At 42.1% G+C, this 18,399-nt stretch overlaps 1 protein-coding gene across 4 annotated transcripts in view; it reads left to right on the top strand.

Annotated features, from left to right (window-relative positions):
- Positions 1-18,399, top strand: part of TSNARE1 (t-SNARE domain containing 1) — a 461,526-nt gene that overhangs the window by 281,657 nt on the left and 161,470 nt on the right. For all 4 annotated transcript variants that reach the window (XM_082283165.1, XM_082283162.1, XM_082283164.1 and 1 more), the window contains exon 12: positions 4,243-4,325. In XM_082283165.1, the coding sequence (XP_082139291.1) occupies positions 4,243-4,325 (83 nt within the window). The remainder of the gene's footprint in view (positions 1-4,242; positions 4,326-18,399) is intronic.

The following is an 18,399-nucleotide window of genomic DNA, read 5'->3' as shown; positions in this document are numbered from 1 at the left end:
TGAGTCCAGAACAGGCACCCTCAGGACGCTCTTCACGTGCTGACTCTTCTCCTGTGGCAAATATCAGGAATTTGAGGCCACTTGTCTCTGTAAGAAAGAGCAGTAAATTGCTTTGCAAATGCCACAGTGATAATATTTCTGCACTCTGCCATTTAGCACCAAGCAGATGATAGGAGGTGCCTTATTCTCTGACAGGATGTGTTGTTTCCAATAGATACACACAGGACAATGTTTGAATTTTAAATCCCTGGGAGAGGTATTCTGGCAGGCATGGCAAACCTCTGGCCGGGCAGTACCATTTTTCAGCACATCCATATGTAGCAGATGCTTGACATTTCCAAGATGCATTTCAAGGACAATATAAATCATTCAGGAGAAAAAGTGCTGTGAATTTATGCTGGTGTTCAGCCATTGCCCTGTAGCCACTTTTATTAATTCAGACCAAGGGGTTTGGGCTGTTGGCTGAAGAAAACCAACAGGAAGAGCTGGTTATGACATTTTAGAGTTCTTCAAATACTCTTTCCAGGCCTGCCTGGAAAATGGTGCTGACTGGTTTGTTCAGTGCCTCAGTCCTTACCTCTGAGGGTTGTGATGTGTTGTTGTGTGGAAGAATTAGAGATCTGCTAAAATCAGATAGGAAGGTAGGTTCTATCTGCCTTTTTTTAGAAGCAATAACCACAGCTCCTGATGAGTCACAGAGCTGAAAATTGTATTTTCTTGCACCAATCTAAGCCAGTGTGACCCATTTAGCCTGAGTTTAACATATGAGCACAATTATTTTATAAATCCTCTCATGTGCAGGATTTATAACTCAATGTTTACATTGAAGTTTGCAAATTACTAACCCTGAGCCATTTTAAACTTTGCTCTGGAAGAATTGTCATAGTTTTCCTTCCCTTTAACATCCACGGTTCTGTCTGCACTAAGCCTGAGGGTCTTTTGTTCATGGAATGACACTCACTTAAAACTTTCCAAGTACATGGAAATTCGAATGGGCAAAATTCATTTTCACGCTGAAAGTAATTTCCCTCCAAACTTGGCTTTTAATTAGGAAAGAAACCTTTATGTATTACCAAAATACACCCTTTTTTCCCCCCTTCTTCTTTTTATTGTGCCTCTCAGTATGCTGTATTGATTATTTTTAGCCAGAAGTTGTAGCGATAAAAGAGGGTTAAGCTTATTAAAGTGCTAAAAATAAAACCATACTATGAAAACCTGAAGGGGCCCATTTTGGTTACTGCCAAGTGGGAGCATTTAAAAATTCTCATTCACAAGCTCACTTTCCTGTCTTTAAAGTGGTTTAGCTGAAATTCTGCCTTGTGAAACCAATCCATTGTTGCTGCTGTAAAAATTCAGGTCATGTGAGTGATTCCTTGAAAGATTAGGGCAGAACCCCCACTCCAGCCACTGTCATTCCAGTAATTTCCCATATAAGATTCCTGTTGGTCATTAGAAGGGCTTGATCTCAGGACCCAGATAAATAGCTGGATAGTTGAAAGCTACCTCTTGGGGTCATCATTATTTTCATCTCCGTGTGATAAATGTGTCATAAAATCATAAAAAATTGAATCTAAAACCTGGCTAGCTCTGTCACCTTCACAACTCCTATTGCAAGATTGTGTTTTAGATGAAAAATTATAAATATTTTCCTAATTCTCTGATGTATTTGGTTGCAAACACCATGTGCTTTGGTGCAGGCCTGTCCCTCAGTTTACCAAAATGTCGATCTCATCCCCTTAGGATTTTTGTTTTCAAGTTGTACAATAAATTTGTCATCAGAGTCTGAGGGCAGAAAGTTGTTATGGGATTCAGCTTCTTTGAGAAATTCCAGACCCAGGGCTGGGTTATCTCATCTGTTTGGGAACAAAGTCACTGTCCCTTCATCACAAAGCCAAAAGGAAAGGAAAAGGCAGATCCCTCCAGCAGGTTTTTTCAGCCTACTGAGGATGCTACCACCCTTATCTCTCTATCCCCAAGCAAGGTACCTTGGCAAAGAGCCTGAAAGTGGCCAAGGTGAGTCCTGAACCACCACTAGTTCAGCAAACATTCACTGAAATGCCTGTCAGTGACATATTCATCATTGACTTAGTAACATATTGACTTTTTGCTTATTTTTTTTGTGATTTGAGCCAAATTCTCTTTCCTCTCCTTGCTTTCCTGTGTTAATCATCAGAAATCTCTAGTTAAATTGTTTTACATATTAATGTCTCATTATTTTAGAGCTTTAGAGCTGGTTTGGTGGGTTTTTTTCGTTTGTTTTAGTTTTTCCCCTGTGCCTCAGGATTACACGTTGCTTCAAAAAATAGAATTTAAATGGGAGGTTTACTTATTCCAAGGCTGGTATTCGCCCACTGGGAGAATGAGTGAGCAGAAACAGTTCCATCAGGGCCCAACCTCCCTCTGTAACATCCTGCAACTCATACAGGACAGGTAGCACACATCCTTACTTGGGAAAACCTGTTCTGGGGAAAACCTGGATGCTGTTTGCAAAAACAGTGCCTAAGGTATGGTTCTCCCATTCCATGGAGAGCTGAGGGGGTGTGCACAGTGTTTAATTTTATCTAACGATGGCAAATCTCCTCAGGCCTCCCTGCAGGCAGCAGAAAGCGCTGGGTTCCTCCAGAGGGCCTTTTAAGGGAGCTAAATTAAGGAGCTTCTATGATTGCCTTCTTCCCCAGGAGAAGCACAGACAGATTACTCTTGTTTTAGAAGGATATATTTAATACATTTCTCCTCTGTAGCTCCTCTCTGCCTAAATGATTAATTTTCTGAGGCCAGTCAGCCTTTAAGAGACGTTGAGCAGTGAAAGGTGTCTGCACTAAGATCCCAAGAAACTTTATACATGAGCAAGTTCTGTTACATTGATTAGGCCCTTGGGGTTTTGCTCTTCTTCTCCTTTGATTGTGGATTTTTGGGTTTTTTTTTTGCTTTTCTTTGCTTTTTTAAAAATTTATTTTATTTTAAGTGCATAATTACATTAACAGACTTTAACACAGTTCCATTTAAAAATGGCAAAACCTGAATGCAATCACTTTCCACAAATTATCTGCAAACTCTCATTTCTTTGTCCACCACAGAAGTGGCAAGATTAATTCCTGTTCTTTCCTTTAGAACCAAAGAATAAATTACTTGAATCTTTTGTGGCATGTCTTAATCCAACCCCCAATACTATTAATTGAAGAATTTCCATTGGTTTTATTAAGGATTTGAGAAATCCCTGGAACATTATTCTCCAGTTTCTACCTGAGGTTGAGTTCTCCTGATCATGTTCATGCACTGTGTGGTGTATTTTGTGTTCAAATGCTCCTGGAAACAGACCAAGAGCACCTCCTCTTCCACTGTGGCCAGAAATTATTGGCTGCACATCTCTTGGGGGACAAACTGGTCAAGATTTCCAAGATTTCTGCTGGAAAAACAAACCCTTTTAATGCAGGTTTTATACCAAAGGTGTCTTGCTTTCTAAGCATAGTCAAGAGTCAAAGTTAATACTTGTTTTTGGTGGAAGTGGGGACCTTCCAGTTCTGATGTGTAGCTGATAATCTTTCTTTTCCAGTCTCATTTTGATTCCTTGTGGTTCCTCCAGGCTTCCCCCAGTGCCAGACAAACCAATTTAGGGTGAGATTTTCCTTGCTTAATTTTAGATTCCATCAATTTGCCTCAATCTGAGCCAAGTTGCTGCTCCACTGCAGCTTGGAAATGTGGTCCAGGAGTTTGACTTGTGGTTTGTTTAATCTGATCAGCTCCTGAAGAGTGGGAGGAATTGCACACCATGGATTTGTTCTCTGTGATATTGTCTGAGATGATTTGATCAAGAACAGATACCCGGGCATGGTCAATAACCCACATGGACCGGAAGGAATCTTATCCCTGAACTCTAATAACGAGATAATTTCAGGTGTCATGTCCCTTCTATAATTTAATCTAGTAAATTTATCAGTCTTGAGCTGCTTTTTGTTGAATTCCCTGTCACTCTTCCCATCGATTTCAGTGGGAATGGGATGAGAGGTAACCTCCATCCTGTCACGGAACCCATGGAGAGCTGTCAGTCATCCTGCCTCTGACTGATGGGTTGGATGTTCATCAAAATGGGTGTTGGTCCTACTTCCCTGCAGAACCACAGGTCACAAACAAGGGGCTGCTCCTCTCTTTATGCCCATGAGTAATTTGCTGAATTGCTGTTGCTGTAAAGCCTTTGTTTTTGGTTTGCACCCTGTAATTATCTTCTATTCTTTTAATTTGCAGATAGCATTGAAGCCAACATTGAGACCTCTTCTTCTAATGTAGAATCAGCCAACGAGCAGTTGGCAAAAGCAAGTCAGCACCAAGTAAGTGGGACTATAAAAACCCTAAAAATGCTTTCAGTAATAGTACTTGCAATAAACAAAACACCTGGCAGCTGTGAACCACTGGGCACATGGATTTGTGCTACCTGGAAAGACGATAAAGCATATTCCAAGTAGGAGCTAAACTCTTATATATATATATGTATGTGTATATATATATATGATTAAATTACCGTAGCACAGACAATTTGCTTTAGAGCAGTCATTAAGAGATCTGCATATTAAACAGACATTTCCCAGTAGGAAAGTCAACAATTAGCTACTTTTGTTCTTGGAAAGACACCATAAAAAGCACATCATTTATATGTGCTTTGTTTGGTGTTTCCCTATAATCAGGCAACAGTACTTTAGGAAAAGAACTTGAGTTGTCAAACAATATGATGTGGTTGGTGAATAATGGCTGTGGTGTTCAGCACTTTTCAACAGCAGTTTGAGGGATTTTTTTATGAATTGGGTTTTTTTTCTTCATTGGAGCAAGAATAAAACACACACGCGCACACACACACAGAGAAACATTAATCTTTTTGAAAACAGCTTGTGCAGAAATAACTCTTCGGTGGTAATTGTTAGTACTTTCCAGGGATGAGTGGGGGTGGGGGAATGAACAAAGAAAAACTTGTTATCAATGGCATTATGACTGACAGAAAAAAAACCTGCTAGTTTTCTTTTTCCTCAAGCATAAATTGGTTATTTTCATGTGCCTGGAGTTTTGACAAAATGTGGCTGAGCTCCATGAGAGCACATAGTGCCTTTTAGTTGGTCCTTGGGCACAATGGACTCTGAAGCTCTGGGGCAAACCTCCAGACCAAGGGAGTGAGACTCACAGGTGTTTTACTCTGATGTTATGGAGTGATGTGATTTGAAAATTGTCTATAGCTCATTTTCTGGTGAAACATATTGTCCCAATTTTGGGTAATGAGTTTTGTAGAACTTTGATATTGCAGAAAATAAGCATGGTCTACAGCTAAATTTTGGTTTTTATCGTATATTTATTCAAGATTATGTGTGTCACCCTGCATGTAATCCTGCATTCACTTTGAAAATAACTTGTTACATACCACATGAAGTCTAAAATGAAACTGGAATGAATTTAATACTTGACCTGACTGTAAAGCTGATTGCAAAGCTGCAAATGAGTTAATGATGACTTTGGTTAAAAAGGTCGAAGAGGAGTCAGGCAGAAAATGAATGCAGTACAGTCTAAAGGATCTGCTTTCTTCAGCCAGCAGGAACTGCTGAAATAGTCTGCCCAGACAGGAGGCCATTTTTCCCTCAAATATGTTCATCAGGATAAAGATATAGCCAGTTTTAGCAAGGAAACCCCTGCTAAGGACATAAATATAAACTGATTGGTGTACATGAGAAAACAGAGTCTCTCTTGCGCTTGAAATGAGCCCATATAGACAAATATCACTGAGAAAACTTCATCTGCTAACGAAAATATGCAATCCAGATCTCCTGTGGCGCACAGGGAACTCTCCTGTACCCTACTGGGTGTGGATCACCAGACAAACACATGTAAAAACGGCTCGCCCTCTGTCACCTCTTTCATGAGGTTCCCTGGGATGTGACCGGAAAATGAGGCAGCATTTTTGTCACTTTCACTGCTGGCCTGGGGCTGGTCAAATTGCACGTGATGCCTCATGTGTTGTGTGCCACGATATCTGCTCATCTTACACCCGAAGGGACACTGTCCCCATGGTGTGACAGCAAGGGCCCTGATCCCACAGCCCTCAGGGCTGCTGTAGGGAGGAATGTTGATGCCCCTTGCATACATATGGATAATGCAGTGTGAGTACAGGTCACCCTCCTGGGTGGTTTGCCTGGTTTTGGCTGCTTTGGAAATATCTGGGATGGGTTTGGGAGAGTGATCAGCCAGATGGCCCTATGGGTGAACTGCTTTTAAGGGACCTGCCAGAGCTTTACACACTCTAAATTAAGCCTGTGCTCATCTGTGCTGCTCAGGGATCAGAGGCACAGGCTGTTTCTTAAATCTTACTGAGCAGTTTTCCTCTTTTTGTTAAACTGCTAATTCATGAGTATATTTGCTTGTTACTTATGTTACTGTGTGATTATCCTGTAAACGCAGACTGGCTTACAAACATTTGTTATTTATTACTGTTTATATGTATATAAACGTGTGTGTGTGTGTGTATGCAGTATTTTTATTAGTCTGTGTAGGGTTTTTATTAGTCTGTCAACAAATGTATACATAAATTGAGAAATCAGAAATGTCAACACTGCTGAAACATTCAAGTTTAAGACCTTCTGTAGAACTTAATGGAGGGATTTCTGTCAGGAATAATGATTAAGTGGCTGGTTATTTAATACAATGTTTGCAAGCAATCCATGCAGTTACTTCAACAATACAACTTGGAGAACCAGTCCCAACCTGCACATTAACATAACAAAGCACCAGTAAATAGTTTTTCCTTAGCTACTACAAAATAAGGCATTTAGGTTCCCTGAAATTATAGAAATGTTAAAAAAAATGTAAATATCTTCATGCAGGGCTCCTTTGTCTGCATTTTAAATTTGGTAAGGTGCTCCTTCCTCTTGAGATGTGTGTGCTAACAGCAGTGTTTTATTACTTGAAGCGAATTCTCATGTGCCCCATCTAAACTCTAAAAGATTTAGTGGGAGCTGTCAGAGCTTTGGAATAAAAATTTATATATATATATTAGCAGATTTTTTTCCTTTCATTTTAAATTATAATTGCAAAATAATTGTTTGTGCTTAAGCTTACTTTTACTACAGGTAGCAGTTAAGCTGGGCCACTGCATTATCTGTGGGAACACACAGGGTCAAAATGCAGATGAAAGCAGTAAGAGTTGAATATTGATACAAGAAGGAGAGGAATAGAGGCCTTTTTCCCTGTTGGTGACAGAAATGTGACAATTTTACTTTTTTATTCTACTTTCCCTGGAAAATTTGAGTTTGAAAAATGGCTGAGGTGAACAAATCTGGTAGGGAGAAGCCAGGAGAAATTATCTCCTGCACTGGTCTTCTTTCAATGCCTTTCTTTTTGGTGAGGGTCTCATTTCTCTTGGGCCTCAAGCATGAACTATGACCCTGGCCATTAATAACAATGGCCCAGATTTGCATCTTGAAATTTCCTTATCCCTGCCCCCAGAGAAAATTATTCATCCCACCTATCTCAAAACACCAATTTTAGCTTGGGTCAAACTGCTTTCTGGAAGAGACGGATTTATCGGACCGAATATGAGTGTGTTTGGTGGTGGAGTGTGTTTAAGTGTCTAAACCTCCTTTCCATGATTCAGAAGAAATTGCTTTCAGCACATCTTGTCTCATCTCACAGGAGATGCCTGACATAGGTAGGTCTGATGGCTGCCTCTCATGACAGGTCTGTTCTCTCCTTTGTCCATTAAATTCAGATTATATCAATTATACCACAAATATTTCAATGGAAATTTAATCCCATGCCTATCACCTGTCTCTTTATTGGAAAAAAGGGAATATCTAGACACCCAACCTGCCGTTTAGGTGGGCTGGACATCATACTAAAGGGATGGCTTTTTACTTTGCTCAGTTTGCTCAGAGCTTCCTGCAGATGGATTGAGAGGAAGAAAAAGAAACCAATGCAGACTCCATGGGTACACATTAAACCAGTTGCTCTTTTTTATGCAGTTTGGCCTAAGTTCAGCTTGGCCTCACTGACTGAAGGACTCTGTGTGCTGACTGCTGAAGCTAATTTGTTTTGGAAGAGCTGCTTGTGTTGCTCTGATTAATGCTGGTTACTTTCCTTCCCTGTATCCTCTGTGGAAGTCAAGCTAATTTGGATGCACTGGTACTGCAAAGGCAAACAGCAGTTCAGTGACCCACTTGTGTAGTCTAAGAACAATGAGGTTTTTTTCCAGTAAAGAAGCAATTCCTGGGTCTGGCTTTCATGGGTACACAGAGGGGCACTTTGAAGGCTGGAGCTCTAAGGAAAAAAAGCCTCATAAGTCTGTGATATTTGCAGAGATCTTATTGCCTGGGGACCACTGATAAGGGAGTGTCTTCAACTTTCACACAAATAACTCATTGGTATTTTAACAGCAAAAGAAAACTTGAGTTTCAAAAATCACCTTCTCAGAGTCTTTGAAATTTTCTGGCATGGTAGCCCCTCAAAGCACTTGTTACTTATAAATATTGTGACAATGAAGATCATCTCCTCCTCTTCACCATGGATATTCCCTAAGACCTTGTCTTTTGCTGCCATTAAATAATTTTAACCTTAGTTTTATAATTAACAGCCAACTGGCACCATGATATGATGGGATTGCACCCTGACATGTGCAGCAGTCATCCAGTAGCTGCAAAGCCACAGGGGACCAGCATGGTTGGATTATCTTGATGCAAGCGAGCTGCTTAATTTGCTCCTCTCACTTCAAGAAAGACATTGAGGTGCTGAAGCATGTCCAGAGAAGGGTAACAGAACTGGGGAAGGGTCTGGATGATGGAGTGGTTTTGGTCCAAAATACTCATTACTTACTTATTTACCTTCTGTGAGACAAGAATTAGGAGAAAGCAAAGCAGGCACAAAACTTAAAAGAATATAAAGAAGTTTATTAACAGACCTAAAAGAAAGGAAAAAAGTCAGACCACACCTTCAGAACACTTCACTTCCCCCCCCTTTCTCCCTTCTCCCACTGACAATGTAAAAAGACAACCCTTGAGATTTTCAGTCAGTTTACCACTTCTATAATAACCTTTTTCAGTTCACTTAGGGAGAGGAGTCTCTCTTGCTCATGCTATGGAGACATCTCCACAAGAAGTTCTCTCATGGCTTCAGTATCACAATGAGACAGCTGCCCGAGCTGGTTCTCTGCTTGCATGGGAAAGTGCCTTCCCCCGATTTACAGCTTTCCCCACAGCTGCTTTCGAGGGTCCAATCCTGAGCTACTGGGGTACCATTTTAAGGTTGAGCTGTTCAAAAACAAAGGTTCTCTTCACCCATCTCTGGGAGCATCTTCATCTCTAGGAATAGAGGCCCTCCCCCTTCCCTGGGAGAAAAAGGGTTCTCATCATCTTCATCTCTAGGACTATCTCTGGGAGCATCTCTAGGAACAGAGGTCTTCTCCTTCCGATTTGGAGCAAGAGTCCTCATCACTTCTATCTCTCCCTGTTCAAACTTCTCTTCAAATTACAGCTAATTCAGCATTTGCTTGTTTCAGCACAGGTGCTTTTGCTCACAAGTACAGTTTGAATGCTCCACCCCCAATGCTTTAATGAAATTACAATGAGTATTCTGATATATCATAGTCCATCACCATAGCTTTACAACAGAATTTCAGCTTCTAAGCATCTCCTCTTTCTCCTCCCTCAGGGTTTAAGCTGTTCCTTCTTTACTGACTTTGGTGTCTCTATGGTGTTTTCTTCACCTTCCCTGTTCCTCAGACTTGGGAGAGGATCGATGTCTGCAGGCTACATCTGTTCTGGAGGGAACTTACAGCACTAAAAGGGTTAATCTCACCCGGGCCTTGCAGCTGGAGTTCTCTTATCACTGTTGGTCACATCTTTGCTGGACAGCAGGGCAGCCTCAGCTGATTCTTCAGCCGCACTGGAGAGGGGGAAGCCAGGCCACGCTGTCTGCACGTAACAGGGCTGTGGAGGGGCCACGGGTGGAACAGGAGCACACGGCTCCAGGATGGCTGTGGCCTGGCCCCGCTGGGCCGCACGGGCCGAGCCCAGTTACCTGTCCCAAAGCTGGAAGCAAGACAGAGCTTTCCCAGGGTTTGTCCATTCTTAAATGTGGATCACAGAGGCGTGTCAAGCTTTTTTAAGTGGCTTAAAAAATTGTCAATATTCAAACTAGCCAGTTGATAGGTTCTGTCAGGTCATAGTGGAAGCTGTAAGCACCTCTTTGCAAGAGAATCACTTCAGTAGCTATGCTAACCCATGACAATGAGAAGTGGCTGAAGGAGAATTTCTGCATGGAAAGGGTTGTCAAATATTGGAACGGGCTCTCCAGGGACGTAATGGAATCACCATCTCTCAAGATGTTCAAGAAATGACTGGAGCTGGCACTTAGATGACAAGGTGGTGGGCAGTCAAGGGTTGGATTCAATGGGCTTAGAGGTCTTTTCCAACTTAAATGACTCCATAATTCTGTGATTCTGTGATCTCCCAGGACAGGAAAAGGCTGTGTGCTCATGCAGCAGATTTGTGACAGAGATGTTATGTCACTCTACTGCAAACTCTAAGATGCAAGGTAAACAGTCAGCCTCGTGTTGCTGTTTGTCCATGTCTGTCACCATGGTGAGCGTGGCTGAGTTTGCAGCTCCTCTGGATAATTAGCACTTGGAAGTTTCATTTGGGGGATTACAGAGCTATTCTTTCTCCTGGCAGTTCCTGCTTGTGAAAGTGATGGGAGCTGAATTAAAGCTGCAGTAGGAACCCAGGGCTCTGTAAGGTCTCCAAGCAAAAGCTGTTACTGAAGTGACTTTTTAATTACATGACTGAGCCTTAATCCTCCTCTTCAGAAGAAGAAGGAAACTTTGCCGCCCTCCAGAGTCTTCATGGTTCTGTACCATGAACTCCAGTTAGGAAAAGAAGTCCTACACAAATTGCTTGAATCTCTCAAACCAATTTGCAGACCCTCTCTACTTTCTGTCTCTCAGTTCACAGCAACACATTCACACCAGTTCAGTTCAGGAACCCCTGCCTGGGCTTCCTACTCAGATTGAATTTCTTCAACTTCAAAGCAGTTTCTCCCCCATAGCACTTGTTTAAAATTCCACCCCTTCCCTCTCCCATTAAGCCGTATTTTTTTCATTTTTGCTGCCAGTTGCAACCTCCCAGTCCTCCCCTGCTGAAGCATGGCTGCCAGCAACACTGCTGCCTCAAAACATTCCCTTATAATGATCCCAGTAATCTGCTGGTTGCTCAAAACCTCCCACATGAGGATGTTTGCCTGTATTTCCTGTCAGATGTGCCCTGAACATGGTCTGTATTGCTACAGAGCCTTGAAGCAAGTCCTTGCTGCTGCAGGGCTGCCCCTTCCTTCAGGCTCCATCTGTCTTGGCAGTGTGGTCTGGGCAGAAAGCAGATCTGTCTGGGGCAGTGCTTTCTAAAATTAAATTGAATCATAGAATCATTTAGATTGGACAAGACCACTAAGATTATCCAGTCCAACCATTAACCCAGCACTGCCAGGTCCACCATTAAACCATTTCCCTAAGTGACACATCTTGATGTTTTTTAAATGCCTCCAGGGATGGCCACTCAACGAGTTCCCTGGGCAGCCTGTTCCAGTGGTTAACAACCCCTTCAGTAAAGAATTATTTCTCCTAATATCCAATCTAAACATCCCCTGGCACAATTTGAGGCCATTTCCCCTTAACCACTTTTTACCTGGGAGAAGAGACTGACCCCCACCTGGCTACCCCTTCCTTTCAGGGAGTTGCAGAGAGCAATGAGGTCACCCCTGAGCCTCCTTTTCTCCAGGCTGAGTCCCCCCAGCTCCCTCAGCTGCTCCTCACCAGACTTGTGCTCCAGACCTTTCACCAACAGCAGTTGGCTGGTATAAAACTTCTGCCTCCTTGTTTCCTTGCTCACTGGCTCCCTATGAAGGGCAGGCTAAGTTTTCAGATTTAAGAGTGCTTTATTTTGAAGCAGCTTCTGTCTGTGCCTGCTTTTTTACTGTACTTTAATGCAGCCATTTACAAAACAGCTGCTTTCCGTGGGAAGTGGTGTTCAAGTCAGCGCCAGTCCGTGTGATAAATGAACTGTGTGAATGCAGCAACTTAACCTCAGCAAGGTCTGAGCCACAAAATTTATTTAAACCTCTCTTTGTTTTCTGTAAACAATGGATCTGTGTGATCAAATATTTATTAAGAAAGGGGTTGTTTAGAGCTTTTGGATGTCATGAAGTTGGGTGTTCCTGGGTGTAAAGGTAAAATCTTTCAGGCCATTTTTAATCACAGCAGAACATCTCGTCATTTGTACCATCCAAAAGGGAGAGATGTCTGATCCAGGTAGTAGCTTAGTCTTTTTTTTTTTTTTCCTTTATTATAAAACACCAACTGTGAAATTTTTGGGAGAAAAAAAACCTATCCCCTGTGAGCTCATTTTCCATTTAAGCACAAACCATTCAAGGAAGAAGTGGAAGGGGCACAGGTGGAGAAGGGAAGGAATCCAGAGGAGGAAATGAACATGCTTTGAGGGATGAAGCACCTCTCCTGTGAGGAATTAAGATTGTTCAGCCTGGAGAAGAGAAGGCTCCAGGGTGAACTGACTGTAGCCTTTGAGGTACCTGGAGGGGAATACAGCAAATCTGGAGAGGAACTTTTCCAAGGGCACAGACTGATAAGATAATGGGGAATGGCTTTAAGCTGAAAGATGGAATATTTCGATTGGATATTAGGGAGAAATTCTTCCCTGTGAGGGTGGTGAGGCCCTGGCACAGGTTGCCCAGAGAAGCTGTGGCTGTCACTGGATCCCTGGAAGTGTTCAAGGCCAGGTTGGAGAGGGCTTGGAGCAACCTGGGAAAGTGGAAGGTGTCCCTGCCCATGGCAGAGGGTTGGAACTGGATGATTTTTATGGTTCCTTCCAACCCAAATCATTCTGTGATTCTGTGTGATATGAAAGACTTGAGAGCAAGTTTAGTGGTGAGCCACTGGTGATCAATCTGTCTTTCTCTGGTGAGAAGATGAGTAGGTAGAACACAGATTTTACTGGCTGTTCACCTTGGTGGAATGTAGCACTGGGACTGTTCCAAGTCAAGATTTAAGAATACCAGTTACACTGCTGGTGGTGGCCTGCATTCAGTATTTCAAAGGCAAGAATTTTCTGTTTGAAAGCTCTGAACAAGTCTGATCTCTGACAATTCAGAGACAGAACGAAATCACAGGCTGTCCTTTTGTTTTTCTAATTCATTTGTTTAACAGAATCTCTTTCCAGGGTACAATTTCATTTTGAGGGGTCAGAGATTAAAAAGCAATTTTCCCTAGCTAGCAGCAGCATAAACTAGTGAGTTACATTTCTCTTAATGGCCTCATTTAACAGAGGAGTGAATGGAAATCCTTGGTTACTGACTGGAAAACCACACTTAGACTCATCTTTGTGCCCAATGGCAGCACATATAATAAATTGCCCTGCTCAAAGGTCAAAGCTTTGAGAAATTGTATTAAACTTACCTCTAAATGGGCTGGGGATACCAAGAAGTTAGGAATATTATCACTGGAGATGTATACCTAACTGGGATCCATGAAAATGAGGAACAGAATTTAAGTATCCTTGAGCCCCAGCTGTGTAGCCTGAAGTGTTATTGCACTGGGCTGTGAGCTTGTCACATCTCATCAAGCAGCAAAATGGTCAAGCCTAGTCAGTGTTCGCACTGGAAACCTCTGCTGAAAATCTGCACATGCAGGCAGCAGTGTTCTCCTGCTCAGTTTTCCTTTCTGGCACAGCAACACTGCCCAGGCAGTGTCACCATTCCTCAGGTATTTCATGTAATGTCACTAAAGTGTCAGTGAGTCAGAGGAGGCCACAAAGATGCTCAGAGGGTTGGAGCTCCTCTGCTCTGAAGCCAGGCTGGGGGAGCTGGGGTTGTCCAGCCTGGAGAAGAGAAGGCTCTGGGGAGACCTTGGAGCCCCTTCCAGTGCCTAAAGGGAATGGACAGGAAACCTGGAGAGGGAATTTTAACAAGGGCCTGGAGTGGCAGGACAAGGGGCGATGGCTTTAAACTGACAAAGGGTTAATTTAGATTAGCTATAAGGATGAAATGCTTCTCTATGAGAGTGAAGGCCCTGGCACATATCACCCAGAGAAGTTGTGCCTGTCCCATCCCTGGAAGTGTTCAAGGCCAGGTTGGATGGGGTTTGGAGCAACCCAGGATAGTGGAAGGTAGCCCTGCCTGTGGTGGGGGGTTTGGAATGAGATGATCTTTGAAGTCCCTCCCAACCCAAAACCATTGGGTAATTCTAAAGATGCTACACTGGTTTTCAGAGCCACAGTGAAACTAATTATTTCATTGTACTGTGGGGATTTATATTCCGATTTCTGTGTCTTGATTTTTAACTTGATTTACTTGATGAGCACCAGTTTAACAGTTCATCTTTCCATAGGGACAGTTCAGGGACCTGCAGTCAGTATTGCATCATCTCATCAGACTTGGTAGTTAAAATTTAGGCAGCTGGAAGAAGACAGGCTGAGCTTTCTTTCCCATGCCTCTTGAAGTTTGCTCATCCTGATTCTCTTGGACATTGTACCTCAGTGTCTGTGATGAACAGTACCTGGGAGGTGAACATTTTGCTTTCATGCCGATAGACAAGTACCTTCAAAAAAGAACTTTGCTGGACAGAGAGAGTTTGACTTTTTTGCCTAAAAACTAATATTTAGTATCCTTTTGTGCTGAGTCGGGAATCCTGCTGCCTTTCTGGCTTCTGCTATGGCAGGCTGTTGTTCCTCCCCAAATCACATGTCACCTGTGCCAGCTGTGTTTAAATGTTGCAGAGAACCTGGGGCATCTCCAATCGTCAGGAAGTAGCTGAGAAAGTAAATGCTTATTCCCCTGTTGTGCTTTAATAACTGTATTGATCATGAAGGGAAAATGATATGTAAGGAGAAAAAAGTTACAGAAAATGGAATTGCTTTTATTTCCATTTTGACAAAGCCTGGAAGCACTTTAATCAAAGGTCTTTTCCATATTCCTGAAAGAAATCACAGGCTTGGTAGGACACCTTTGTAGCACAGCTCTCGGGTCATGGCCTGGCACTATCAGAAGTGGAGAATGGGAATTGTTACGTTCAACTTGTGCTCAAGAGGAGAAAAGAGAGTCAATTATAGTCCTTCTAAATCTGACTTCAGCAACACGCAAAGCTCTTGAAAACATTTTGAAATGTGGAGTGAAAAGCAAGGAGTTCTGCATGGGGTGGGACAATTTGGGATTTCATTTCACTTTGAAAGAGTCATTGCATATCTCTCTCTGTGAGGAGAAAGGATTTCCTTAGACAATGGAACACTTGACTTCCTGGCCTTCAGAGAAATATTTTCTACAATTCTATCACATGAGGGTTGTCCTTCTTTGGAAGATTCATAGGAGAGGAGGAACTGCTGGGCCACAGCTTGCTTTTGTATGGCCAACTCTGATGTCCCTTAATTTTTTTCTACATCACACCCTGTTATGAGTTCAGGATTGGCAGCTCAAGCCTTTGACAAGATTCAGTCGTTCCTATATTCCATACTGGGGAATTAAGGGATTAAGGTTTTCTGTGGAATGAATTTAGGAGACTAGGAAACATCTACAGGAACCAGCTCCTCTTCATAAAGCACAACTTCATTACTACTTTTTTTTAAGATGACTCTAGGAAAAACAATTTACATGGTGGGTCAAAAATTCATTATGATTTTTATGTCATGGTAAGTGCTGCATTTGATCCATTTTTAGTGGGTTTGGGTATATTCTTCATAGTGTTCCTTTTCTGCCTAGTGAGCCACAATGTATCATTCTTCCTTTTTACAGACATCAATGCTGGCCATTTACGAGAAACAATTCTTGCATCAGTTCTTTTTACTGTAGAAGACATTTTTCTTACATAGACCTGAAACATATAAAAAGTAAAATAAACTCTATTCGTATTTATCTTTCCTCTTTAGAGTCCGTCCCAGTGGATATTACCCTCTTCCTGAAACACTTTTTTTTTGGTTAAGAGTTTAAAGAAAAGGGAATAATCTGTAACTTCAGGCTTTCACTGATGTCAAAGGCAAATGAATGGAAGGAGAATAGAGCTTTATCCACTATACAGATCACATTTGCTGATTTAATAGGACTGGGTAGAATTCATGAGCATGCAGGTAAGTTTACTTTTTTCTAAGCAGAGAAATCTTAAATTCTACTCACAGTCTCCAACCTTTCCCTGACTCTTCCCAGATGTGTCTTTGAAAGGGTTTATTATTGAATATTGAGGAGTATAAGGATGTATAAGGATGCTAATCTTGATCTAGTTTGAGAGGTTGTAATCTTGGTAATACTAAGCCATGTTTCTCCCCATCCAGACAAGATTTAAATAGATCTGAAACTAGTGAAGAAACAATTAAACCTAATTTTTGGTGACTATCAGCATGGCTTCCTTAAATCTCAAGCAGAAGAAAATCTAAGTGCTGCTTCTCTTTGCCACAAGCAATGAACATGAACATGGAATTCATTACAGCTCAGCTGATGCATGAGGTGGGATCCACCTCAACTGACTTTGGGTGTATCCAAATTAGGAATTCATCACTGGCTGTGCTGCCCAGGTACCCTACATCCTCACTAGAGATCTAGGAAGCATTTTGGTTTGATATGGCCACTGAAAGATGGGATCAGTGATCGGGGTCTGTTACAGCCTCAGACATGGCCTGTGCCATATCCTCCAGGTCCGTGTGGATGTGCCAGTTCCCACAGGGCATCTCATACCCAGATGTTTGTGTTTAGGTGGGAGTGAGCCACACTGAGTTGGAGAGATCCCATTGCAGGGCAGTTTATTATGCCTAGGTTGAGAACATAAGCTTTAGCTTCCTCAAAAACAAATTCTCTAATTAATTTGACTTCAATGCAGCTTTAATTAATTTAATTCTCTATTAAATTAATTAATCCTAATGTGGCTTTTGTGTGAGTCTTCATTACATTAGAATAGGCCACTTTAATCTTCTGTCTGGTGCTGGGCACTCACTTTGAGGCATGGGGCAGGTACTGAGGGCATGGGAAAGCAGCAGGAGTGATCCAAGAGCTGCCAAGCCAGGCTGCAGAGGAGAGATTACAGAAAGAGTTGCTTTAGCTAAAAGATAGAGTTGAAGATAAAGGTCTCTTGGTACATAAAAGTCTGCTGCAAAGAGGAAAAGAATAATCGCTGGTTTTTTGTTTATTACAGTTGGGAAGAACAAGAAGTAATGGACTTAAGCTGCAGCAAGGAAGAATCAGGGTTGATATTAAGAAAAGCTGTATAATGATAAGGAGATTGAAATACTTTCTGGGGAGATTTTAGAGTCTCTAGCACTGGCTATCTGTAGCAGTATCTAGTGAAACATATTTCAGGAGTGGTGTTTGTATAATTGCTTTTACTGTTGCCTGTCAGATCACGCTGCAAGGTCCAATGTAAACAGGACATGTTCATATTGTATCACAAACCATCGTTATCTAATCAGAAAATGCTGCAGTTGTGAATCATTCTTTGATTTTCATTCCCATCCTCTCCTCCTCGCCTGCCTTCTCCCCTCCAAAGAAACGTGTTTGGAAACTGCTTTAGGGACCAAAATCGCTGATTTAGTTTGACAAAGATGATGAGACTCACCATCTTCTGTCACCTTCTTCTGTTGCTTAGACTGGCTTTTGGGGATAAGTCCTAGAATCACAGGATGGCTTTGGTTGCAAGGGACCTTAAAAATCATCCAGTTCCAAACCCCTGCCATGGACAGAGACACCTTCCACTATCCCAGGTTGCTCCAAGGCCCATCCAGCCTGGCCTTGGACACTTCCAGGGATCCAGGGGCAGCCACTGCTTCTCTGGGCAACCTGTGCCAGGGCCTCCCCACCCTCACAGGGAAGAATTTCTCCCTAATACCTAATCTACATCTACCCTACTTCATCTTAAAGCCATCAAATCCCATAAATCACTTTATCCAGGTATTTTCTACATGGCTTCCAGGTGTCCCAGATTTGTTCTCCAAATTATTTCCACAGAATTGCAGTCAATACAATCATGGTGTGTGTCCTCAGTAGTCCTTTGGATGAGGCAGCTGAGCCACACAAGCATTGATTTGACATTTGTGGGAGCTGAGCTGGCATTGTATCCTCCTTTAAGGGTAACAGATAATCACCACATTTCACTTTAACAAGCTGTTGGAATTCTGAGTTCTGATTATGTTTGATTAGCATCAGGGCTGGAAATAAGGAGGATTTATAGCAACAGGGAAAATGAATGTGATGGTAGAATTCAGGAGGGAATATATCCCCGCTGCTGAATAAAATAAGGCCGGGGGCTGTCCTGTGAATCCAAGGCCTGGTTATGTCCTCATGATTAAATTATGAAAGAGAAACACAGAATGGTTTGGGTTGAAAGTGACCTTTAAACAT

This window comes from Coloeus monedula, assembly GCF_965178545.1.
Source record: "Coloeus monedula genome assembly, chromosome: 1".
NCBI lineage: Eukaryota > Metazoa > Chordata > Aves > Passeriformes > Corvidae > Coloeus > Coloeus monedula.
This window is presented reverse-complemented; position numbering and strand designations above follow the sequence as displayed.